We start from the raw sequence: 26,873 nt of genomic DNA, 5'->3' as shown, positions 1-26,873 counted from the left end.
AGTTTTTATTAATGAAGATTTACAGCAGCTAGGGGATGGCAGCTACCATAAATAGGTAAAAAGGTTATGGGCAGGGCATCAACAGTATCTGATACATTAACATCTCTGAATATTTAGGGGTGGGCCACTGATCTCCAGTCTATCTTTGTCCCAACCTTACTATCTAAGCTCACAGAGTCTTTTGAGTATGGGGTGTGCTGATGCTTCCATGTCAAGCTTGGGAGTCTTGGCAAGGCTGGTAGCCTCCCGTAGTATGGCCACATTCCCTAGGTACAATGTGGTCATTCTTCCTTATGGTCCTGCTAAACTTCCCAGGGTTCATGTAGGAGCAGGATATGATTTCTTATACTCATGGAGCCAACCAAACCTGCAACTCCTTCCCATCTCAAGAGAAATACAAAGCAAATCTCTCTCCTAAATGTCCCTTTTACAAATAAGGAAACCGAGGCTCAATGAATTTTGCACCAAGGTTGGAAGAGGTGGAGCTGGGACCAGAGTTATTTGTTGATTTACAGGTCTCCCACTACTTCAGGGGTCTGAAAACTATGTTGCATGAGCCAAACCCACCTCTCCCCCTCACCTGTTTTTGTAAATAAAGTTTTATTGGAACATTGCATGTTCACTGATTTATATATTGGCTATGGCTGCTTTTGCACTACAATGGCATCATTGAGTAGTTGTGGCAGATACCTTATGGCCTACAAAGCCCAAAATATTTACTATCTGGCCCTTTACAGAAAAACTGACTACATCATGCTGTTTCTGGAACCTCCACAGACACTTTTTCTAATCTAAGATTTGGTTATTCTAAGACTTTAATTGAAGGAGGGATTCTCCCTAATTCTTAGTAAAATAGAACAAGTTATGTCTTGAAAATCTACTTTCTTTTATATTAATGAGAAGTTAGAGAATCTTTAGTTTGACTTAGCTAGAGGGGATTTCAAGAATCCTGGGGAGGAGGAGGAAAGAGCCGGTTTAAAAGATACTTGGGTCCTTTTTTTTTTTTTTTTTTTTTTTTTGCGGTATGTGGGCCTCTCACTGTTGTGGCCTCTCCCGTTGCGGAGCACAGGCTCCGGACACGCAGGCTCAGCGGCCATGGCTCACAGGCCTAGGCACTCCACGGCATGTGGGATCTTCCCGGACCGGGGCACGAACCCGTGTCCCCTGCATCGGCAGGCGGACTCCCAACCACTGCGCCACCAGGGAAGCCCAACTTGGGTCCTTTTTAAAAATTAGATTTTCCAATTCAGAATTCTGCAGTCTTTATGAATGAATGAATGAATATTGGTATATACAAAGGAAAAAAGTCTGGAAGGATACAGACATTTGCTGAGTAGTTACCTCGAGTGGGAGGAGAAATATTTCACTCTTTGCTTTTGTATTATTTTTGTGTGTGTGTGTATAGTATAACTATGTAATTTTTGCAATTGTAAAACGCAAGCAAAATGACAGAGAAAGGGAAAGAGAAAGGGAGAGAGGCTTGAGAGACTTCTTTCCCAGTGGTGTTTAAAAAAGGATCTTTCTAGGATGATGGATGCATCTGTGTTCATAGTGGAATGCTTGACTTAATGACCTCACTTGCCTCTGGCATCATCCCGTGATAGATGGGCTGCCCCAAACTCCTCAGGCTCTGTGTTCCTTCATGGGCAGAGAGCTGGAAGAAACATTCAGAAGGGAGTAAGGACTACACATTTCTGCAGAAGCAAGTGAATTGCACGGTTGTGTCTGGAGATACAATTGCAACCGGTTTTCCATTTCTGAGGCAGCTAGTATGGCTAGTATGAAGGCTCAATTGTGAAACCATTCAAATGGCAGAAACTAATCATGGAATATATCAGCTTTCCCCGGAATGGCTGCAACATATAAAGGGATGGCTGTGCTTTTTCCTATTAAAATATGAGTAATACGTGAGCACTGTGAAACATTCAAATAATACGGATGTGTACAAAATAAAAAGTGAAAGTGCTCCCTTCAAATTACCGTTACCAGAGGTAGCAACTACATACAATTTGAGGTTGGAACATCATAAAAAGATCTTTTACGATTTTAGTCTTCATGCTTAGATCTTTAACGCATTCATATTTTACTTTTATGAAACATGTAAAAAGGGGTCCTTTCACGTTTGTATTTTTCCTACTAGCTTGCAGGTAAGGGGTTTCTGGCGATATTTTACCGAGTACCGAAGGAAAACGGCCATCCAGAGACGCATGCCTTTTGGCACACACGTGTGCTCGGCACTTTATATATAGTGCATGACTCCCTCCTCAAGCGAGTGTTAAACTCTCAGTTATAAATAAAGAAACTAGGCATTACATAAGTGAAGTGGTCTGTACTGCCGGGATTGCAAGAGACCTGGCCAGGGCCAAGAGGCGAGGAAAGATTTTTCACACACGCCCACTTTCCAAACTCTCGCGACAGTTGTACGTCATCCAAGAGCGCCGTTGGCCGGGACGCTAGCGAGGTCTGTGTCGCGCGGATCTTTGCTCGGTTGTGCTGTCTCACCGGTGAGGTCGAGAAGCCCGCCAGTCCCGGGCTCCATCGAACCTGCAGTCCCCGGCCTCCTGCCACCATGGAGTACCTCATCGGCATCCAGGGCCCTGACTATGTACTTGTCGCCTCCGACCGGGTGGCCGCTAGCAATATTGTCCAGATGAAGGACGGTGAGAGGAAACATGGGAGGCCCGGGCCTGGGTATAGGGGCAGCCGGGAGGAGTTCGTGGGGGGGCGGTTGGGTGAGTACCAGGGAGGTCTGGGAGGTGGAACCCCGACTGCCCTGGTCTGCACTTGCTTAGTTTTAGAATTAGGAAATAGGAAGACAAATTTAGGGCCTTGACTTTCGCTCCTCCCAGGGCTCCTGGGTCAGTACTCTTCTCTGGCTTTTGCTGAATGCTTGCTGGGCGAGAGTTGCTTAAGGGAATTAAGTTTTTAAGTGTCTAAGCGCCAGCCTGGCTCCAGGATTCCTAGATCCCCTAATCTCTGATAAATTTCCTGTTGTCGGGCTGATGACGTCAGTTTGCTGGCAGCATAAGGTGGGATCTTGGGGAGAGTGAGAGACTGTGGGGCTAGAAACCTGGCATTTGCCTTCCGCGGCCTGTATCTTCCCGAGTCTTAGCTCTGATCCTTCTTTTCCAGGGCACTGGCTGCCTAGTTTTCCTTACATTTATGTAGCTAGGGGAGTTAGGAAACTGGAGCCCTGTCACTTACTTGCTTTATGACTTTGTACAAGTTTTTTCTCAGTGCTCAGATTTCCTCATCTGCTAAATCGGATTAGTAATACCAACCTCAAAAGCTTGTTGGGAGGATTGAGTGAAAAAGTTTTGTGCAAATGTTTAACACCATGACAAATACTTAGTAGTAAACATACTAAGCACTTATGTATGTATTATTTTAAGCAATTTACATTAATTCATTTACCCTTTTGAAATGGGTGCTATTACATTGCCACTTTACAGATGACAGTTCTGAGGCATAGAGGTTAAGAAACTTGCCTAAGGCCACAAGTGGCAGAACCCAGGTTCAAACCTATGCAGTTTGACTCCATATCTTTTGCCATAACTGCTATACTATACTGTCTCCCTACAGTCAGTACTCAATAAATAATTTAAAAAAGATTTTGGTTGCTGATCTGTGGAATTGAAGAGTGGGTTTTCGTGATTGATCATAGGCATACTGCTGTTAAAAGAGTATTATACTTTGGCTCAGATGATTTAATGTTCATTTGATAAATAGGTTTTGGGCACCTATGTGTCCATTACAGTGCTAGGTGCTAAAGGGATGCAAAGAAGAATAAGATGTTGTCCTTATCTTAGAAGTTACAGTTTAATAAGGGATTCAGATATTAGTACAGATAATTATGACACAAGCTAGAAAATGATGCTGCATATGAAAAGTACAATCAAGCTTCTCAGGTAGTGCAGAGGAAGCAGAGTTGTTTTTAGGTACTCCAGAGGAAGAAGAGATTCTAGTTGTAGAGACTAGGGAAAGCTTTGAGAGCAGATAACAGTTCATTTTGGGCTTAAAGAAAGAAAAATTATTAAATTTTAAAACATTTATGGTATGGATTGTTCCTCAAGTCAAATTATGAAATTCCATGATTAGTTTGTAGAAGTTTTATTTGTAAACCATGTTTTCCAAAAGAGTCAATTTGTTTTTTTGAGGGTAAATCTGTCCATTATTTTGAATAGTAAGACCTTTGACATGCAAGTGAGTTTAGCGTGAAGTAGTGTCTAGATAGAGCTATAACAAAGTCAGTACGTTTATAGGTGTTGTTTCATCACATTAATGAGTATGAAATCATTTTGAAAAATAAAATGTGTTTTAAGCCTACCTACATACACAGTACTTCTAGGTGTTATAGGGTATGCAGTGTATTGGGTATAATCCATAAAGGTATCTAAGACATTAAAAAAACAGGAAATAAATACTACAAGATGATTTTATATGATGAAAGAAGTATCACTAGTAAGTATTAGGTTAATTTTTAAATCAGTGGTTTCAAAAGTAAATCCTTATGGTATTCAGAGAAAAGAAATCACTGTGGTCTATAGAAGAAAGATGAATTTGAGCTAGTTCTTGAAAATGGTTGGAAATAACTGTACTCAGCTCTGATTTTCCCTATAGTGTTTTACGATATAAAAATGTTTATGGGGCTACCCTGGTGGTGCAGTGGTTGAGAGTCCGCCTGCCGATGCAGGGGACATGGGTTCGTGCCCCGGTCCGGGAAGATCCCACATGCCGCGGAGTGGCTAGCTAGACCCGTGAGCCATGGCCGCTGAGCCTGCGTGTCCGGAGCCTGTGCTCCTCAACGGGAGAGGCCACAACAGTGAGAGGCCCGGTTACCGGGAAAAAAAAAAAAAAAAAAGTTTATGGTAGAAGCTTTGGAGTAGCATGAGGACTTTTTCCTACCTTTCTTTTCATGAAGGAACTGTGTAGAGTAGGCAAGAATGCTGAAAATGAATAACCTTTTGAGATTCATTTTTCTCCAGGTATAAAATGAGAGTGATACTTCCAATCAGTTTTTTGGTTTGTCACTTTGTAAGATATTTTGATACTATAGAGGAGATATTTCCCAGAGATTGCTTGCTTATTAAAATGGCACAATTCTTCAGTTTGGTTATATGCCACATTTCATTTCTCTTCTGGCTTGTATAGAATTGCTTTTAAATTACAGTACCTCAGCCCACACAGATTGCTCTTTTTTCTGAATTCCTGTAACATGTATAATCTGAACTACATTGTCTCACACTGAGTATGGTAATATTGTACATGTACAGTTTTCCCCACCTATGAGTTAGGCAGGTGTAAGTGATAGTATTACCATATTACACACTTGGAAACTGGCTTAGAAAGGGCAAATAATTTGCCCGAGTTCAGAGTGCTGAACCCAGATTATAACCAAGGTCTATTGGGTTCCAGTCTAGAGTATTGTACACTCATGTTGCTTATTTTGTTGTCCGTTTGTATCATGTATGTGGATCTTTTAAGTTCTTTGTCAAGGATCAGAAATTTCCTAGAGCTACATAGGCTATTTCCTGCATAACTCAAGGAGTAATTAGCATCTATCACTTTTTTTTTTTTATATCCCCCTTCACCAATCACTGGCCACACAATAGATGTTTAAAAAACACTTTTGGCCTTGAATTAAGTTCATTTCAAAATTGAACAGTTTACTGTCTCAAAATTTAGCATTTCTTCTAATTGTAACATAAATTCTTTGTAAACAAGCTCCCCCCACCCCCCTGAAATAAGAACAGCTTTTTTTCTCATTATGATAATAAACTTATTAAGTAATATTTTCTTACAAAGATGATGCATATTAAGTATAGACATTTTAGGAAATACTCATAAGCATAATGAAGGAAATAAAAATTGCCTGTACTTTTGCCACTGGCAAGAACTCAGATGCCAGTGGCATCTAATTCTCTTTTGGTTTTTTTTCTTTGCATAGATAATATATTTATAAGTGAATTTTTCTCTTTCATAAACAGTTTTGCAAATTAATAGTCTTTAAGTCTCCTGTAGCCTATAACAAATAAAAGTGTGTTTATTTAGGAGTTTCAAGGCAATTTGATACTATCTACAGGCACATTTTATGTGGTCCCCCCCCCCCCCCCCCCCCCCCCCCCGCAAAGTCTAGGAAACCAAATTACTGGTATCTACAACTCTCAAACACTTGTAAAGTACTTAACTGTAGCATTCTGTTTTTAAAATCCTATTAAGAGATTTTGACATTTCAGAAGCTTTCAAACAGGAAGCATGTCTCCCAGGGAAGATTATTCAGCACTATTTGAAAAACGAAAAGTGAAAGTGAGAGTAAGATAGGGAGATTTAGCCTTTTTCTGAAGCTACAGACTGAATATGGAGTTTTCTTCCTTGGGCATTAATTGCTATCTGAATATTTATTTATCTGTTTAATCTGAATGAGTCTGGTTCAGTTAGATAAGATTAGAGCATTGGGATTTTTGAGGTATTTTTAAATAGCTTAGTATTACAATATTTGTTAGAATTTTTGCTTTGGCATTCATTTTAACTTTCTCTTTGCTTTGGAAATGGAGTTGGTTTACTTTCTATGGTGATTTATATTCTCAGTTGATTTTTTGTTCTTTCTTGACATGGTTCCTTAATTGTAGCACCGGTAGTTTTCATATATGTTTTTGTATGTGTATATGTTATAGTTAACATTTGTATTTGTGGAGACATTTCAGGGCTTTGTAATCATGAGCCTAAAGATAATGGCCATTATTGGCTTGATTCCTTCAGTTTCTTTAATTGTTGTTCATTGTATTTCAAGTGCCTTGATGTTTTTATGTATATTTTCAGTTATCAGCTTTTACATATATTCTCCAGCTGAAATTGATATTAATAAAATATGCAGATGAATTTAACATGCAGAGTGAGAGTAATTGATACAGTTGCCCATTAAAGTCTTCTAAAAACAGTGATTCATAAAATTGTTCAGTATAGTAATTGTTAAACCTGTTTATGGTTGCCTATGTAATAAGAATAAATTTCTGATCAGGCAGTTTCTAACAGTGTGTGTTTTTTCTTTGAGCAGATCATGACAAGATGTTTAAGATGAGTGAAAAAATCTTACTCCTATGTGTTGGAGAGGCTGGAGACACTGTACAGTTTGCAGAATATATTCAGAAAAACGTGCAGCTCTATAAGATGCGAAATGGTGGGTAATACTTAGAAAATGGCTTTGGTGGGTTTGTCTTTAAATTTGTATTGAAAGAGAATATTCTCTACTGGCAGTTCTATACATGAGCAAACCAATGTGGTCTTATTTTTATTTGAGTCTTCTTATTTTTGAAGCCTTAGCTAGATCCTCCTTCTGATCCTAAAGATTTTCTACAAAAATCCCAGAGCAGAAAAGAGAACCATTACAACACTAATACTTGGGGGATAAAACTAATACCATCTTGAAAAATGAGCATGTTAATATCAGACTTTTTAAGTGTTAGAGAATGTGATTTGAGCTAAAGTATATCTGAAATCTCAGACCTAAAAGACCTAAGTTAAACTTGGTTTTACTATTTTTTTTAATGTGACAAATCACTTATCCTCTCTGAACCTTTATTTTCCTTATCTCTAAAATGGTATTATTGGGAATTCCCTGACGGTCCAGTGGTTAGGGCTCCATGCTTCCATTGCAGGGGGCACGGGTTCAATCCCTGGTCGAGGAATTAAGATCGTGCAAGCCGTGTGGTATGGCCAAAAACCAAACAAGCAAACAAATAAAATGGTATTATAATAATATTAATGAATAATATGTATGAAAATGCATATTTGTTTTTAAACAAAATTTAAACTCTGTGTAATTGTAGGAGATTTACTGTGTCATAAAAAGGTTCTGCCTTGCCTCTCTGGTAGGTTCTTGTCTGGGGAGGTAATTAGGATTTTTGTGAGATATTTTGTGAGCTCTCTCTGCGGCTAATGAACTCTTATCCACTGGGAAAGCCTCCCTGTGAAATAATACTAGCCACTAGCCCTCTGATCCAGGGAAGTGTATAGTGATGCTCCAGCAGAAAGAACCTTCCTTCCAGTTACTTACTTCACAGTGCAATAATGCTGTTATACACAGCACTGCTATAATGTGGCACTGTGAAGGAGCTTAATTTGAATATAATTGTATGTGTAAAATGACTAGATATGATCTATTTGTATAGTTTTTTAGGCAGCAGACTTAGCATCATGCATTAAATTCTGTAAATATTTTTGAGGGCCTCATCTATGTTAAGCACTCTGCCTAGTACCACAGAGAATTCAAAGATGAATATGGTTCAGTTCCTGCCATTCAGGAACCTAAAGTACATGGTGTTTAGGTTTAAGCAAGTTTAGAATAGTTTAATAATTATTTTTTAACGACTCTACTTATTGCTTGCATGGCCTGCGAAGGATGCCAGTGTTTCTGAAGTACAGTCAGTAGAGCAATACTTCACTGTCCTGTCCCAGGAGAGGGAGGAGGAATAAACAAGAGAGGTTCTGTTACGTAGCTGTCAGGGTCTAAAGTCAGTGCATAAAACAAAAATTGTATGTGACTAAAATTAAGGTAAGTCATATACTAAAAATTGTATATGACTAAACCCCTTAAGCGGGGGACTTCCCTGGTGGTCCAGTGGTTAAGACTCCACGCTTCCAATGCAGGGAGCGTGGGTTCGATCCCTGGTCGGGGAACTAAGATCCCATATGCTGTGTGGTGCAGCCAAAAAAAAAAACCCTTAAGTTACCTGTCAAGTATAGTTTTGTGCATGTATCCTTACACAGTAACTCTTATGCATATTAAAATTTAAGAACTAAGCCAAAATAAGGGAAATAAAGAAAAATCTATATGCAGATGATCAGGCATCAGACTTTTCTGTCTTTAAGATAATTGTCAAATCCTTAGTACTGTTTATAGAGGGTTAGGTAGAGAATTGAAAAGCATTCCTGCTTATTCAGAATTGCTTCCATCATAGTTTAACATGTACTAGTAGACTTTTTATAAGGATGAAATTCAGTAATGTATGTGAAAGCACCTAGCATAGACCCTGAAACATAGTAGCTGTTGTATAAATATTTGTTAGAATTTTAATCTACATCTTACCTGCTGTGACACTGGTGTTTGGAATGTTGTAGGAAATAACCACATGCTCTCTTTCCAAACTGGCATATTCTGTGTGGGTCTACTGAATTGTGGGTCATTCTTGTGTCTTTTGGCACTAGCCCCATTTTACTGGGGAATTAATTCCCAAAGTGAGTGCATTGTTAATGCACACCTGACGCCATTCCTCTGGGCTGTACTTTTGCTGGCATTACAACTTTATTTAGAGGTTTTATGCTGGAGATCCTCTATTTTTTTTTTTTTTTTTTTTGCGGTACGCGGGCCTCTCACTGTTGTGGCCTCTCCCATGGCAGAGCACAGGCTCCGGATGCGCAGGCTCACTGGCCATGGCTCACGGGCCTAGCCGCTCTGCGGCATGTGGGATCTTCCCGGACTGGGGCATGAACCCGTGTCCCCTGCATCGGCAGGCGGACCCTCAACCACTGTGCCACCAGGGAAGCCCGAGATCCTCTATTTTTAAAATATTGTAGATAGTGATAGAAACATTTTTTCCCTGTGGCTTGTACTTTTGAAAATATTACACTTCTTAATAAAATGTCTTTTTTTTTAAAGAAAAGAAAACCTTATAAAGTATGTCTCTGAGGCTATCCTAATTTCCAGCCTCTCTTTTCCCGATATCCCTTTTTATATAAATTTTAAAAATTGTCATCTCAAGACCTCTTTCTTTTTTTCCAACACCTGTGTATTTGTACCTCTTTCCTTCTACAGAGGAAACCACAGTCTGTTGATGAAGGAATAGCTTGAGCAAGGCTATGAATTTGATCTCACTGTAGAATAATTACCTTGGTTCTGTTTTATGAACAGTAATTACTGCCAGTACTAACTAGCTATTTCACAGCCGTTGACAAGAAGTATGATTGCACTCTTTATTCGGTGTATTCTCTGAATGTCCAGAGGGTGGTAGGCTGTAAGAACAGGAGTAGTGGAAGGATTTGGGTACTGATATTCCTTCTGCTTCACTTTAAATATGATTATTTATCTTTCATACCAGGTTATGAATTGTCTCCCACAGCAGCAGCTAATTTCACTCGCCGAAACCTGGCTGACTATCTTCGGAGTCGGGTAAGCAATATAGCAAGCAGCCTTAGGAGCAGAGAAATCTGTGCTTCTTTTCTGTTCCTGTTACACACGAGTAGTATTTTTGCCCTATTTGGCCTTCGTGAGCCCTTACCATTGCTACTTGTTATTTTTCAGTCTTGTTGGATTTGTTTTTTCTTTCTGCATAGTTGCTAATTAAAGCCCAGAGGGTGAATATACATTGCAGAGAATTTGGATGGGGTACACCAACAGGAAGGCCCTGTGATGGCCTTTTAATTTTTTTTCAGTGTTTTCATAGCAAACCATGTTTCTTATTTCCATGGTTGAATTACTCGGTAGTAGAGATAAAACCTTAAAAATAATAATGCAAATTTCATTTTGAGATTAACTGTGTCTTTCAATGACTCTTCTTGCCTATGCACACAGAATTATTCTTTCTCACTTATTCTGGCCTTGTTGTTACCTTAGAGCTGTCACTGTTCCATTGACAGCATGTTAAAAGATGCAAAATTAAGTTAAGGATTGAATGAAAAAAGAAAGAAAGAAAGGGGAAAAAAAGCCTTGACTGTATTAAAGATTGTATAGGATGTGCTAAGAATGTTCGTATGATTGCTAAAGGTGTGTATTCCCTTCCCACAGGGACTTTGTAAACGGAGCTTTACCATGTGACCTTACCCCCTGTGCCTGTTTACTCATCTATGAAATCGAGATAACTTCCTAACCCTGCAGGAGTGCTAGGAAAATGAATGCTTGTAAATCATAATATTTAACATTCATGTGACTTTTGCCCAAAGCATTTTGCTTAATAATTTAATCTACTCACTAGTCCGCTGAGATATATAGCAGTTAATTCTCTATCAGTGATACGGAATGAAAAGCATAAAGTGGCAAAGGGATTAGCTGCAGGTCACACAGCAGGTCAGGCAAAAGCTACACTAATGGTGCCATAATTACTTGCCTGCTCTGCCTTGACAGCTCCTTGGTTTTTCAGTAATGTTTATAGAACATAGTTTGTTGTTTTTTTTTTCCATCTGGACTTGATTAAGCTGAGTTATGACAGAAATCAAAACAAGTACAGGCTTTTGGTTTATTTTAGTTATTTTTTACAGATCTTTAAAGCAGTTTATTTTCTAGTGCCTAATAATGCTGAACTGAGAACTCAATAAATAGAATCTCTTTTTTAAATTAATTAATTTTTATTGGAGTATAGTTGCTTTACAATGTTGTTGTAGTTTCTAATGTACAGCAAAGTGAATCAGCTATACATATACATATATCCCCTCTTTTTTGGATTTCCTTCCCATTTAGGTCACCACAGAGCATTGAGTCAAGTTCCCTGAACTATACAGTAGGTTCTCATTAGTTATCTTCAATAAATAGGATCTCTTTTTCTGTCTTTGACCAAGGGGTTTGTGCAATATGAAGGATTATGAAGTTTGAAGAGAAGCTAGAAACATGATGGGTAGGGGAGAGGAGACAAATTTACATGCATTGTTTTGATCTGGGTGAAAGGTCAGTGGCCTTTTTTGTTCATTTCTCCACCAGAGAGGAAAATGAATCACATATGACCTTTCCTGCCACTTAGAATTTCCTGTGGTATTCAGTAAAGAGTGTGCTGTGGCTTGTTGTGTAAAATATTCCTCTGACTTGTCAGGCAGAATTGGAATAAGAATTCCAGCTTTGGGCACAATAAACACTTGTCTTAAATGCTACAGACATAAGTGAGTTAAGCTTCTTTTAGAATTGAGATAAGAGTGGCAATGTGCTTCATGCAAATGTAGTGAATCCGGTTAATCTCCCAGCAGAAATGTTTGATGTCTTAACAAATAAATATCCCTTGTAGACAGTGACATGGGGCTCTTGTAAATATTGATTACTTCTGCCTTGTGCTTCTAGGTCCAATCCCTGCTCCCCCACCCTCCAGTCAAAATAGATTGTTAGTTCTAAAATACTAATTCATATTTCAGTCATTTTATTATGGGGAGAGAGGTGATGGTAGTTTTTCAGTCTTCCTAATAACTAAAAAGTCACTAGATTTGGTACATTTGTATAGTCACACCAGTTGGCACATGAGACTTAACTTTAAGTCAGCCAGTTAGCATGTGTAACTTTGTGTCTGTAGCTCAAATTGTTTGATTTCCGGTTTGCTGTGTACTGTGCTGTTTGCCAATTGTTTGTAAATTGGTTCTTTAAGATGTAGGTGGTTTAGCTTGTTGGTTAAACACAGTGTCTGGAATTACATTGCCTGGGTTTAAATCTGCCCACTGACTTGCTAGCTATGTGTCTTTGGACAAATTCTAAGCTTAATTTCCCTACTTATAAGATAATGGCACCTACTTCATAGAGTTTATAAAGATTAAATGAGGTAATCATGCGAAGTTGTTAGCACAGTGTATGGCACATAGACCTAATTAATAAATTCACTTTTGTTTTTATGCTGCTCTTACTGTTTGGTCAAAGAAGCAATTTAATAGCTATAAGTTATTTTCCTATCGGAGATTGTTGTGCTATTTTAGTTGAACTGATTTGCTGGTAAAGAGTGGGATACTGATATTGATAAGGAAAATAGAAATAAACCAACATTGACCATCTATTATGTGCTAGGCTTTTTTCTAGATTGACGCAGTCCAGTATGGTAGCCAATAGTCATATGTGGCTAATTAAATTTAAAATAATTAAAATTATCAATAGATGAATGGATAAAAAAGATGGCATATGTGTGTGTGTGTGTGTGTGTGTGTGTGTGTGTGTATATATATATATATATATATATATATATATATAAAATGGAATATTACTCAGCCATAAAAAAGAATGAAATTCTGCCATTTGCAACAATGTGGATGGACCCAGAGGGTACTAAACTTAGTGAAATAAGTCAGAGAAAGACAAGTACTCTTATCATTTATATGTGGAATCTAAAAAATAAAACAAATGTATATAACAAAACAGAAACAGATTCACAGATACAGAGAACAAACTAGTGCTTACCAGTGGGGAGAGGGAAGAGAGGAGAGGCAAGATAGAAGTATGGGATTAAGAGACAGACTACTATGTATAAAATAAATGAGCGACAAGGATATATTGTACAGCACAGGGAAGTATAGCCATTATTTTGTAATAACTTTAAATGGAGTATAATATATAAAAATATTGAATCCCTGTGTTAGATACTTGAAACTAATATAATATTGTAAATCAACTATGTTTCAATAAAAAATTTTATTTCAATTTAATTTAAAATTCAGTTCCTAGGTGAGAGTCTCCTGGACTTTGAAAGAGAAATAAATTTTTGTTTCTTTAAAAAACTTTGGTTCCTCAGTCACATTAGCCACATTTCAAGTGCTCAATAGCCACATGTGGCTAATGGCTACCATAATGGACATTACAGGTATAGAGCATTTTCATCATCATAGAAAGTTTTCTTGGACAGTGCTATCCTAGATAACCATATATGGGACCTTATTTAATGCTTCTTATGATACCATAAGATGAGTTAGTCCCATTTTGCTTACAGAGATGCTAAGACTGGTTAATAGAAGGGTTAAATATTTCTCTTATGTGTCCAAGTATACCAGAGGCACATATATCATCTATAAAAGGCTGAAGTAAGACTCTTAACTTCAAATACCATACTCTTTCATACTGTCTCCTTTATTAGTTACTGGACTAACGTACAAGTGTGCTTGTTCATTTGGGGAGGCATGAAATGTTCAGTTCTACTAAAAAGTCAAGATTTCCACATAGGATTATACAGTTAAGGTATAAATATGTGCCCATGGTAGGTGTTCAATAAATGTTTGCTGAATAAGTGTCATCCAGTTAGGTCCACATATACCATTGAAAATGTTATTGTGCATTTATACACTGGAATGGAATTTTATTAAAGTATTCTTAATGAATAGGTGTTACTTCTTCGTGTAAGAATTAAAGATAAGAAATCAGCAGGAGAAGATGAAAAAGACACACAGATTGGAGGAAAAAATCAAGAGCCTTCGTTTTAGTTTTTATTTAGACGCATGTGTACAATTAAGTTGGTCTGCTCCTGGTTAGACCCCAATGAACGAGAAAGGGCTTATTAGGATTTTGCTATAGGTTTGACTCCCCAGTCTCAAATATTTTTTTCCCCCCAATCTTTTTTTTTTTTTTTTTGCGGTATGTGGGCCTCTCACTGTTGTGGCCTTTCCCGTCGCGGAGCACAGGCTCCGGACGCGCAGGCTCAGCGGCCATGGCTCACGGGCCTAGCTGCTCCACAGCATGTGGGATCTTCCCGGACCGGGGCACGAACCCGTGTCCCCTGCACCGGCAGGTGGACTCTCAACCACTGCGCCACCAGGGAAGCCCTTTCCCGCAATCTTAAATGCTTATGAGGCTTCTTTGAGCATGGATTTTGGAGTCAGATATACCAAAGTTCTGGTCTCTTCTCTGGTATGTACTAGCTTGTGTAATCTTGAATAAGTTACTTATGTTTCCTGAGCCTCACTTTCTTCATCTGTTAAGAAGGAAGGAGTGATCAGTTGTGGCAAATTATATATGCCATTGGTTTAATAAATTTAATAAAATATATTTTGAATGAGTGAATGGTAACTCCCTGAAAAATAATAAGTATTTAATAAATGACTCCATCATTAAGGAACTGCTAGATTTTTAACAGGATTATTTTGAAAAATTTGTAATGACTTACAGGCATAGTTTGCATGATGCTTGTTTAACTTCTTATGGTTTGATTAATGGACTACAGAAGGGAGAGTGATGAATTATGGAGCTATTTCTTGCTTGAAATGAATTATGTGGCACATTTGGTGTAGTCCATATGAATGCCCTAAAATTATCTGTTATTATCCATGGAGATCTCCGTTTTACGTATGTGGGAACTGAGAGATGAACCAGCCGGATTTGATATACTTGGGGAACGCAGAGTTTGTGACAAGACTTAGGGTAGAATCCTGGCCTCCATGGTGTGTAATCTTCAGGGCTTTACTATACTGCTATTCACTGGCCAAAGTGTTTTCAGAGAACCTTTTCTGAAGTGCTTGATGAGCCTTTGGTAATTTATCTTCTTATGGGGCTATACCTGTAAATGTTTAGCAAGCAAACAATAGAAATAATGTTGGAAAAATATCATCCAGCCTGGTATGGTGGTTTTCAAACTTTATGACATGAAGCTGCCTCAGGAAACTCACCAAGGCAGACCAGTGTAATGAAACTTTAGCTCTGTTTCATATAAATCAGCTCAATTTTTATCTATTTTAATTTTTTTGCTTTGTTTTTTTCTTGTTTGGCCATGCCGCATGACTTGTGGGATCTTAGTTCCCTGGCCATGTATTGAACCCAGCCTCTGGCAGTGAAAACACCGAGTCCTAACCACTGGACCACCAGAGCATTCCCAACTTTTATCTATTTTATATATAGGAATTCCATGTAAGATTTTATTTGAAAAAGTGACTTCTCTGTCCCTTTCCTACTGAAGTTTGAAAACTAGTATAATTGAAAGATCCCTGCTGCAGGAGGTATAGCACTAGCTCTCCCATGAGCTAGATGAAAAACCTTGGGAGAAAAAGCATATGGGTAATTTTTATGGTTTCTTCCAGCTCCCAAATAGCACGATTTAAAGATCTGATGTCAAATACTACAAAGCTACAGTAATCAAAACAACGTGGTATTGGCACAAAAACAGACATATAGATCAATGGAACAGAATAGAGAGCCAGAAATAAACCCACATACCTATGGTCAATTAATCAATGACAAAGGAGGCAAGAATATACAATGGAGAAAAGACAATCTTTAGCAAGTGGTATTGGGAAAGCTGGACAGTTACATGTACATCAGTGAAATTAGAACACTCCCTCTCACCACGTACAAAAATAAACTCAAAATGGTTTAAAGACCTAAATACAGGACATGCCACCATAAAACTCCTGTAAGAGAACATAAGCAAAACATTCTTGGACATAAATTGTGGCAATATTTTCTTAGGTCAGTCTCCCAAGGCAAAAGAAATAAAAGCAAAAATAAAGAAATGGGACCTAATCAAACTTAAAAGCGTTTGCACAGTGAAGGAAACCATCAACAAAACAAAAAGACAAAGTACGGAATGGGAGAAAATATTTACAAATGATGCTACTGACAAGGGGTTAATAGCGAAAATATACTAACAGCTCATAAAACTCAATATCACAAAAACAAACAACCCAATTAAAAAGTGGCCAGAAGGCTTAAATAGACATTTCTCCAGAGAAGACATACAGATGACCAACAGGCACATGAAAAGATGCTCAACATTGTTTTTTCGTTTGTTTGTTTGTTATAAATTTCTTTATTGTATTTATTTAATTTTGGCTGTGTTGGGTCTTTGTTGCTGCGGACGGGCTTCTCTAATTGAGGCGAGCGGGGGCTATTCTTTTTTGTGGTGCATGGGCTTCTCATTGTGGTGGCTTCTCTTGTTGTGGAGCACAGGCTCTGGGCACACGTGCTTCAGTAGTTGCAGCACACGGGCTCAGTAGTTGTGGTTCGCGGGCTCTAGAGCACAGGCTCAGTAGTTGTGGTGCACGGGCTTACTTGCTCCTCGGCATGTGGGATCTTCCCAGACCAGGGCTTGAACCTGTGTCCCCTGCATTGGCAGGCAGATTCTCAACTACTGTGCCACCAGGGCAGCCCTCAACATTGTTAATTATTAGAGAAATGCAAATCAAAACTATAATGAGGTATTACCTCACACCAGTCAGAATGGCTATCATCAAAAAGTCTACAAATAATAAATGCTGGAGAGCGTGTGGAGAAAAGGGAACCCTTGTACACTGTTGGTGGGAATGTAAATTGGTGCAGACACTATGGAAAACACTATGGAGGTTCCTTAAAAAATTAAAAATAGAGTTGCCATATGATCCAGCAATCCCACTCCTGGGCATATTTCCAGAAAAGACAAAAGCTCTAATTCGAAAAGATACATGTACCTCGATGTTCATAGCAGCACTATTTACAACAGCCAAAACATGGAAACAGTCCAAGTGCCCATCAATAGACAACTGGTTTAAGAAGATGTGGTATATATACACAGTGGAATATTACTCAACCGTAAAAAAACAATGAAATAATGCCATTCACAGCAACAATGATGGACCTAGAGAATATCATATTAAGTGAAGTAAGTCAGGTGGAGAAAGACAAATATTTTATGATATCATTTATATGTGGAATCTAAAAAAATAATACAAATGAACCTATATACAAAATAGAAACAGACTCACAGACTTAGAAAACAAACTATGGTTACCAAAGGAGAAGGGGACGAGTGGGGGTTAAATTAGAAGTATGGGATTAACAGACATAAACTACTCTACATAGAACAGGTAAGGAACACAGGGAACTATATTCAAGATCTTGTAATAACCTATGATGAAAAACTCTGAAAAAAAAATATATATAGCTGAATCACTTTGCTGTATACCTGAAATGAATACAATCTTGTAAATCAAAACTATACTTCAATTTAAAAAAAAAAAAAGATCTGATGTCAGGACCATAACCTGACTTGAATTTATTTTTTTCAGTGAAAGGGAAAGAATATAAAGGAGAGAATTTCAGGTATCAGTCATTTCCAGACGTGACTCGTCTCAGCACTCTGGCCTGAATTTGAGTGTGTTTGGTCTGGTTAATAGTAGGCAGGTATTGTGTGGTCCTGTCCTAGAAGAACCCTGTTGCTTTGAGCCTTCTATTCAAGGGACAATATTGTCCTCGTGCCTTTGGTGGCTGGCCCAAAGATATCTGTTTATTGGTATCAGTGAGGTCATGTGCCCTTGTGAACAGATGGCCCAGGTGGAACCTTGACTTTGCAGGTCTTGTCCCCTAAAAACAACCAACCATTTGTTACATGTGATTAAAATATCACTAACAAGGGTAATTTCACAAGCTTTGGCAAACGTGGTTAGCAGGATGTGACATGACACAGCACTGCCTTCTTCCTCCATGTGCCATCTCCCTTGAGGCCTCATCTCCCCTGCTCACCCCCGTCTCACCCATGCCCAGGCTTGCCTTCCAGCTCACCTGCTCCAGATGGGTGGCACAGTGGGAGGACACTGGCAAAGGCAGATGTGTTTATTTTCCAGAGACAAAATGTTGTGCTCCTGCATATGGCAGTGCCTTGAAGCAAATGGCAGCCTTTGACACTGCTGCCATGCAGCCTGGGCATCTTGACAGACAGAGCTGGCTTACTTTTGGTGATGAGGAAATTGAAAAAAAATACCAAGATGTTCATCATGAAACTCAGGGAGTTTCAACGCAAGCAGTGTTTTTTTTAGACCTGGAGAGCAGTTTTCTTCCCTGCCAGACCTCAGTTAGCTAGTCAGCTAGCTGGATTTTCACTATGGGCCAAGAGTTAAATGTCTGTTAATTACTTTTGTCTACTAACCTTAATAGAACATAGAGTAAAAACTTAAAACATACGGCTACATATAGATGGACATTCAATGGTATTGTAAGACATGTGCATCCCAGGTCACATCTCGCTGGAATCTCTTAGGATTGGGAGTGGCTCATATCTGCCCCATTGGAGATACCACTGTTCTATTTTTAGTGGTCATTTTGATTATCCAAAGGCCCAGGGACAGATGTGCCTTGAAGTTGAGATGCCTTAATTAGTATGACAACACTTTGTGCTTATGGTGTTTTTCTGCCAATAAGAATAAGAATTCTGACACCTGCCCTTTTAAGCAGTTTGCTTATACAGTCATTAGGGCTTGACTCAGTCCATTAAGGAGACAAAGACTTGGATGTTGAGTCATTACACTTACTAGTCTCCTAGAAAAAAATGGCTTAAGAACATCCTTCTTTAAAAGTTACTGGCTTTGGGGCTTCCCTGGTGGCACAGTGGTTGGGAGTCCGCCTGCCGATGCAGGGGACGCGGGTTCGTGCCCCAGTCCGGGAGGATCCCGCATGCTGCGGAGCAGCTGGGCCCGTGAGCCAAAAAAAAAAAAAAAAAGTTACTGGCTTTATCAGGAAACCTTTTTTCTTTTTTAAAAATATGTGCTGTTTTTCCCAGTCCTGGCGCTGATAGAGTTAGGAGTTTGCAGGTGTAAAGCCCTCCCCCCTCCCCTTCCCCATCTCCCTCCAGGGGGTTGTATGTGAGAAGGTGTTGCTTTCTCACTCAGAGAGCATATATGTGCTACCCTGTTGTATGCCTGCTGTGAGCATAGAGAACCCCTCTTCTGGTTGAATGGAATGAGCCTGTTGGGTGGCTGGGACTGTGTGACCCCATAATGCCAACTTTTCACTTAAAGCATCTTTCCTATCCACAATGGGGATGAAGCAAATATAGGTAATTGGTCTTAAATTTGTGTTGTTTTGCAACTTGTGTCTTGAAAATTATGTGGTTTCCTGTTAAGGTTTGGTTTAAGCTGTAAGCAGCAGAGTACTGTTTTACTAAGCAGCAGAGTGTTTACCATTAGAAATATAGATTTACCCTACCTTTTAAGATTGCTTTAAACCAGTGCCTTGGCCTGTGGGGGCATGCCCTCACACATACTCACAGATAGAAATACACATGTACCCTGGCATCTTAGTGCTTCTCTTTACCTGCCGTAGCCCAGGATCATGCAGAGATATGAATTCAGGGGCTGATCCAAAAAACTGTGAGGTGTTCTTTATTCTCTCCCACAGTTATCTAAAATGAAGGGGAATGGAAAGCCTTTGGAGGGAGAAATAGTTGACTGTTCTATTTCTTGACCTTGGTTGTAGTTAAATGTATGTTCACTTTATTCATTAAGCTGTACATGTATATTTTATATACTTTTATGTGAGCATGTTGTTCCACCAAAAAAGTTTAAGAGAATAAAACGGAAGAGTAAAGGGGTAGGAAAGCGTAACACATTTTTTAAGAGCTAAAAATGAAAAAGAGTTCAGATTTACCATTACTTTTGAGTGTAGACAATAGAGCAGATAGCATGAACTAGATTGGAAAGAAAAAGGGAAGGGAGAGGAAATAATCTCTGAATCCTTATAAACTGAAATGCCCTGCCAGAATTCCACATTTCCCTTTCTGATGCCTCCTAATTTGTACAGTTTTGTACAGCTGAGAAGTTCCATAGGTGCTGATAGCCATCCATTCAACAAATCTACAGCCTGCATTGTCCTTGGGGCTGAGGAAACAGAGGTGCAAAGCACAGTGTGTGCCTTCAGATGGGGCAATAGAGAAGTAAATAGTCAACTGTACTGCAGAGTGACAAGTACTGCAGTACCCTTACAGATAGTTGCTCTGCGAATAGAGCCTAACTTGAGCTTTGAAGGACCAGCTGTCATTAAAGCAAAGATGAAACAGAAAGGAAAACTGGAGGCACAGACCTGAAGGAGTGTGAGAGAGCAGGTTAGGTTAGGCACAGTGATTTTTCTAATGATGTTTGGGGCAGGCACAAATAGTTCTCTGAACCTCCTATTCCTAATTTTTTATCTGTTTTAACTAGTGGAGTACATAATACAAAGTAGGGCTCTATTGATGGGAAAACAAATAGAAATAAATAGCCTTATATAGTTTTTACTATAAACACATATACAAAATCCATAATCTAAAGTAGTTTGTTAAATATGGCTCAGGGTTTTAGGGGAATGGTAGGAGATTGAAACTAGAGAGGTAGTCCATGTTACGAGGACTTTGATGAAAAAGCATCGTGCTAAAAGCAATGGGCCTCTCTGGAAGCTTGTTGGCTAAGAGGGGGTTAACATGATCAGATGAGATTTGGTTAGATCATTGGCTACTCTTTGGTAGAGCATTTAGGGAAAGTAGAAGAAAGCAGGGAGACCAATGTGGAGCTTTCATGTCCATTGAAGAGGTAGGAGTAACTTGTGTTGGACCTAGGCTGCTAATGGGGAGCACTGTGTTCTAATAGAAGGGCTTTTTTTTTTTAGGCTGCACTGTGCGGCATGCGGGATCTTAGTTCCCCGACCAGGGATTGAACCTGTGCCCCCTGCATTGGGAGCACAGAGTCCTAACCACTGGACCGCCAGGGAAGTCCCTAGAAGGGCTTCTAAATAGTCTTTTCCCCAGGATTTCCTAGTTGCTATGGACATCTGAAAACATATACAATTATATATAGTCCTAAATAGTCTTTAGCAGCAGACTTACTTCTTAACTCAGGGAGATGAATCAGCTCAGATGTTCAACATGCAAAGATATTCATGGGTGTGAGTTCCCTGGTGGCCTAGTGGTTAGGATTCCGGGCTTTCACTGCTGTGGCCCAGGTTCAGTCCCTGGTTGGGGAACTGAGATCCCGTAAGCCGAGTGTCATAGCCAAACTCCCCCCCCCCAAAAAACACAAACCCCCCCCCCAAAACAAAGATATTCATGGGCATGCTTAGCATGTACAACTTAATATACATATGCCTTGGGGTGTACAGAGCATGGCTTCTGCACTTGAATTTTTTGAGAACTGACTTAAAGGTATATGGAGTCTTATATTTTCCCTGGACACTGCCAGCTCATGAAAAAAAATTCAGGTGGCCTTGTTGCGGACATGGTATTGTTGGTTTTACCATTGCACAATCAGCGATTTTATTTTGATGTTTGGGAGAAAGCAGTATTTTTGATTAGCAAGTAAAGTTAATGTAGAAAACAAATACTGTGTTAACTAGTTGGTATAATAAGGCATCTGTGCCTTGTTGCATTTCAACTCATTAAATTTCTAAACTTCTAATTACGAGAAGATTACAACTTTCATAGAAGAACCATTCAAACTTGGGGTTAGTGATGGTTTTAGAAAGTAAAATTTACAGAAATTTCATAATTATTGTGGAGTAACTTTAAAATATAATTTTGCTAAAAATTGAAATATACACAATGTTTAATTTTTTGCCTCTAAAATTCAGATTCATTTGACATTTATTGGGCACCTACTACTTCCTAGGCCTTCTTCTAGGAACTTTAACACAGATGAGTACTTTTCATTCCTCACAGCTATCAGGCAAGCAATACTGTCCTCCACGTTCAGATGGGGCACTTGAGACTTCAAGACCAAGTGGACTGTCTTTTGTAGCACAACCGTAAAGCGATAAAGCCACTTTTGACCTTGAGCCTTTATTATTTTTTTTCACAAAAACACATGCCTAACTTTTGACTTAACGGCATTTTAAAAACATAGGTTTTTCAAATAATAATTTACAAGGTGTTTTGCTTTTAAAGTTGAAAATGTTGGTTGTGGGAATTCCCTGGTGGTCCAGTGGTTAGGACTCTGCGCTTTCACTGCCAGGGGCACAGGTTCAGTCCCTGGTCAGGGAATTGCGCGGGGCGGCCAAAAATAAAAATAAAATAAAATGTTGGTTGTAAATGCAGTGACGTTCCTGAGCTTAAGTTCAAGAAATCATCCATTATAAGAATTTTTGCCAGTATGTTAAGCAAAAATATTTGAACATGAGCTAATCATTGTTAAAGGAGAATGAACACAATTTTTATATTATGCTTTTGCATCTGCCAGCATCAAACGAGTATGCCAAATACACTTTCAGAGAATGAACTAAGGCAGGCAAAAGAAATGGGAAACCTTGGTTAGACAGTCTCATTTTCAGAGTAAGTTTCTTTTATTTTGTCTTGGGCTTCTGGAAATAAAAGGTTTGCTTCATTTGAGGCACACTTGCTTCCTTATTTTTTAATTTAGTGTGAGAATTTATAAACATGGGCTGGTTTGTGTTTTAGTGCAACAGAAGATGAGTGTATCTGAAGCAGGAAAGAACGAGGAAAGTCAGTCAGTTTAATTTAACTTTTCTGTGGTGAAGCTCAGTCTAGTATTCTGATTCTGATCAGTTTAAACTCATACTATTTTTTCCATCACAAGATTAAGAGGAAACTATTTTCAACTTCCAACATTGTACCTCCTTTTTTTCCTCTGAGTGGTAACAGTAGGTAACAGGACTGGTCCCAGCTTGTGATCATGAAGGAGCAATAGGCCAGTTTTTTCTCAGCTCCCAGAACTGCTCTCTTCAACTTAGGTGTACACAGTCTTCGAAATTAGCCTCTCTGCTTCATCTCTCTTCTTTCACTTATTCCTCTGCTTTGTCTCCAGACCTACCTGTCACCCCTTTCTCACTGGCATTCTCTGTTTCATACTGAATTACTTGTACCTCCCCTAACCTGCTGTGTGTTCTCTCTTGTATCTCTGCCTTTGCCTACTCCAGCACTTTGCTGGTCATTCTCCCCTGAATGTACTTCCACATCTCCAAAGGCTAACTGTTTTTTTTTTTTTTTGCGGTACGCGGGCCTCTCGCTGTTGTGGCCTCTCCCGTTGCGGAGCACAGGCTCCGGACGCGCAGGCTCAGCGGCCATGGCTCACGGGCCCAGCCGCTCAGGGGGCTGAGCCGTTCATGCCCCGGACCGGGGCATGAACCCGTGTCCCCTGCATCGGCAGGCGGACTCTCAAGCACTGCACCACCAGGGAAGCCCAAAAGGCTAACTCTTAATTGCTGGTTAAAACTCAATTTATCATTTTCCAGGGAAACTGTATTTCTCCACATATGTTCGTCACTCATGAGGGCTGCTTTGTGCTCTCAAGGCAACCTACGAATACCTCTGCCATAGTGTCCTGTTGTAATTGTTTCCTTTATTGTCTTCCACAATAAAGGAACTTAGGAAGGTGTGTTTGTATAAATAAAACCTACCAACTGGCTGACTCTTCATTCAGTCTCATGATTTCAGCTATACATTATTTTTTCTTTCCAGCTACTTCTGAACAGCTCAACTTAAGCCTCTTTCGGTCTCAGTTGAGTTTTTTACATTGCTCCTCCACCTTTCCGTTTATTGCACATTCTCTTAACTCCTCTTTTTCCCTCATCTTCTGTTCTACTATTCATTAACTCCTATCTATTCTACTTTCTAAATATTGATATATCTTATATTCCATATCTCCCCCTCCATCCCTACTGCTTCTGCAATTTTCTAACACATGAAAAAGGCTTGTATTGTCATGGGAATGGGAGCAGTTTTCACTGGTTTCTCCATGGTTTACATACTGATGTTCATATTCTTTTTTTTTTTTTTTTTTGGCTGAGCCGCATGGCTAGCAGGATCTCAGTTCCCCAACCAGGGATTGGACCTGGGCCACAGTAGTGAAAGCCCAGAATCCTAATCACTAGGCCAGCAGGGAACTCCCCTGAAGTTCACGTTCTTTAGTCTAGGAAGCCAGTGACAGTATCGTTTCAATTCCTGTTACCCCACTTCCTCTCTGCTTCTTACTGAAATCACCTAATTCACTAAGTATACATGTCCCATATTCACCAATACCCAAATATTCCATGTTCCTCCATGTTTCTTTACCTTCACATATGCTGTTTCCTCCATCTGAAATCTTTCCTACTCCAGTCTACCTTCTCAGCTCCTTCCAGATCCAGGTTTCCATCTTTGTCACCTGGCACAATGCTTCTCACATAGTAAACGCTCAATAACATTTATTGAATTTATAATGTATTCACATTCCACATGCAAAAGTGAAGTTGGTTGGGGCATTTACTCATTTCATAATTATCCTGTGCAGTCTCGGAGAACTCTTGCAGGATTTGGTTGAGGCCTTTTGTAAACTCTATGTTTTTGCTTAAGGCATAGTCACCACTGTTATTAGAAAAAGAGATTGATGGGTTTCCTTAAAAAGGACTTTGTCAGAGAGGATTAAAATCAAGGTGCAAATGATTCTGTATTGCTTAGGCATTAGGGATAAGTAGTTCTTCCCCTGCCCAGCCCTATCCCCATCCATAGAACATAATCTCTTAGAGCTGGGAAAAGTACTTGGTCACAAGGACAGTTGGAAGCTGCTGAAATCTTTTAGATTTTTTAAAAGTGTTAAATAGTGAACATTGAAATTCCAGTATAGGTACAAAGTCTTTCTTTAATTAAAATGGCAAAATTGACATTGAAATTTTAAAGTTATACCACCAAACCCAGCCAAAGGAGATAGCTAATAAATTCTGTTGGTTATTGGAAACAAGCTCCTGATTCAGAGTTCAGAGCACCAGTGTAAGAAAATAACAGTGGATCCATTTTATTTATTAACAAAGTTGAAAAACTGGGCATTGGCAAAGCAGTTAAGGTGTTGGCATCTATTTATTTAGTACCTACTACATATCTTGCATAGTTGTAGACCCTTTAGAGGAGTCATAATGGTCTGACGTTAAGCCTGCCCTTTTAAAACTTAAAATATTATTGGTCATATAAGATGTAATACGTGAAATAGAGGACAATAGATGCTGGTATGCAAAATAGTACATTCTGAACTATTTGAGTGTGAAACTGACATTTACATATTGAATCATATTTTCACACTAATTTCCATTTTGTGGAGGCAGCATCGTTTCCTAGAAAAGCACACAAGTCTTGGGATCAGAAAGCCTGAATTCTGGTCCTGACTCTAATTAGCCCTGTGGTTTAGGGTAAGTCACTGTCCCCTCTTTGAACCCGAGTCCCCACATTTGTGAGAGGGACATTGGATAAACTAGATGAGCCCTTAGATCCCTTCTAACTCTGTAAACTGCATTTTTGTGAAATATTCTCGGTGCCAAAGATGGAATTTTAGGCAGCTTTGGCAATCGGCTGGACTAAATGAAAGAGCAGGCACTGTTTCCTTCAAAGCCCAGTCTCTGTTTAGAAGTCTGTTTATTGAAACACTGTCATCATTAGCTAAATCCTTTGTCCCGTTGGTGGTTCTGCCTCTCCTACCAAATTCCCGACCCACAAGGAATGGGATCATGCTTCACACGCTTAATGTTCCAAGGTGTGCAGCACATTGCAAAAGAAACCGCATCGTTCTCTGAGGCACCTGACTCATAGCGACGTCGTCCTGTTCAATTAGAGGTGGCAAAGGCTGGCCTGGCTCCAAAGGAACACTGTCAATTCCTCTCCTTTTCTGTGTCCACGCTCGGCAGGATGCTTCCTCAGGCCCACCTCTCTCCCCCTTGCTGTGACTTTGGCTTCCGCCAGATGTCACACCGCTGCTTGTCACCGCCCAGACTCTCTTCACTGATTTTGTTGTTTCAGTGTATTTATCACAACTGTTCTCTTGAGCTGTAAAATTTATGGAATTTCACACTCTTCTTTTTATTTTTTTTTTCACACTCTTCTTAATCACTACAGTGTTTCTTTTCCATGAGAGAGAGAATATACAAGGAGTTGTATGCACAAGAGTTAGAGGGAAGGAAATGCTCCATCAAACTGAAGGAGAGTTTGCATGTGTGTGCCATGTACACCCCCCACTCCCAAATGTACAAGGAAACTGAGCTCAGATGTACAAAGTGAAACTGAACTCAGTTCTGCAGGGCTCAGGGGTACTTAGGAAGTCCATTTCAATCCCAGGGAGAGGGACATAAGAGATGTGCTTATTGGCTAATTCCCCTGGCTTAAATTGTATTCCTTTTAGCAACCAAAAAAAGGTGGATAATTTATTGGCACTCTGTGGTAGTTAGTACATCTCCTTCTTCTTCGTTTTTTTTGAGCCTCGCCTTGCTGCTTGTGGGATCTTAGTTCCCCGACCAGGGATTGAACCCGAACCCAGTCCCTTGACAGTGAAAGCTTGGAGTCCTAACCACTGGACCGCCAGGGAATTCCCTGGTGCATCTTCTTGATCTTATTATTATCTAATCAGATCTGTTAATAATGCTGTCAGATCCTAAAAATGATGGTGGTGGTGGTGGTGATGATGGTGTTATTACTATGGAACAGGCATTTCATTGAGCAGTTTACATTTATTTATTTAAACCTTGCCATAAC

The 26,873-nt window shown here is 39.4% G+C and overlaps 1 protein-coding gene across 2 annotated transcripts in view; it reads left to right on the top strand.

Moving 5' to 3' along the window:
* Positions 1 to 2,457: 2,457 nt before the first annotated feature.
* PSMB2 (proteasome 20S subunit beta 2) overlaps positions 2,458 to 26,873 on the top strand; it is a 37,624-nt gene continuing 13,208 nt past the window's right edge. The window contains exons 1-3 of one of the 2 annotated variants that reach the window (XM_079924623.1): positions 2,458 to 2,660; positions 7,055 to 7,177; positions 10,095 to 10,165. In XM_079924623.1, the coding sequence (XP_079780749.1) occupies positions 2,570 to 2,660; positions 7,055 to 7,177; positions 10,095 to 10,165 (285 nt within the window). In that variant the 5' untranslated portion in view covers positions 2,458 to 2,569. Of the gene's footprint in view, positions 2,661 to 6,202; positions 6,467 to 7,054; positions 7,178 to 10,094; positions 10,166 to 26,873 lie in introns of those variants that run through there. The other variant, XM_079924624.1, reaches the window with a different exon arrangement.

The sequence above is a fragment of the Stenella coeruleoalba genome (assembly GCF_951394435.1).
Source record: "Stenella coeruleoalba genome assembly, chromosome: 1".
In the NCBI taxonomy this organism is placed as follows: Eukaryota; Metazoa; Chordata; class Mammalia; order Artiodactyla; family Delphinidae; genus Stenella; species Stenella coeruleoalba.
Note: the sequence above shows the minus strand (reverse complement) of the source record. Positions and strands in the feature narration are given on the sequence as shown.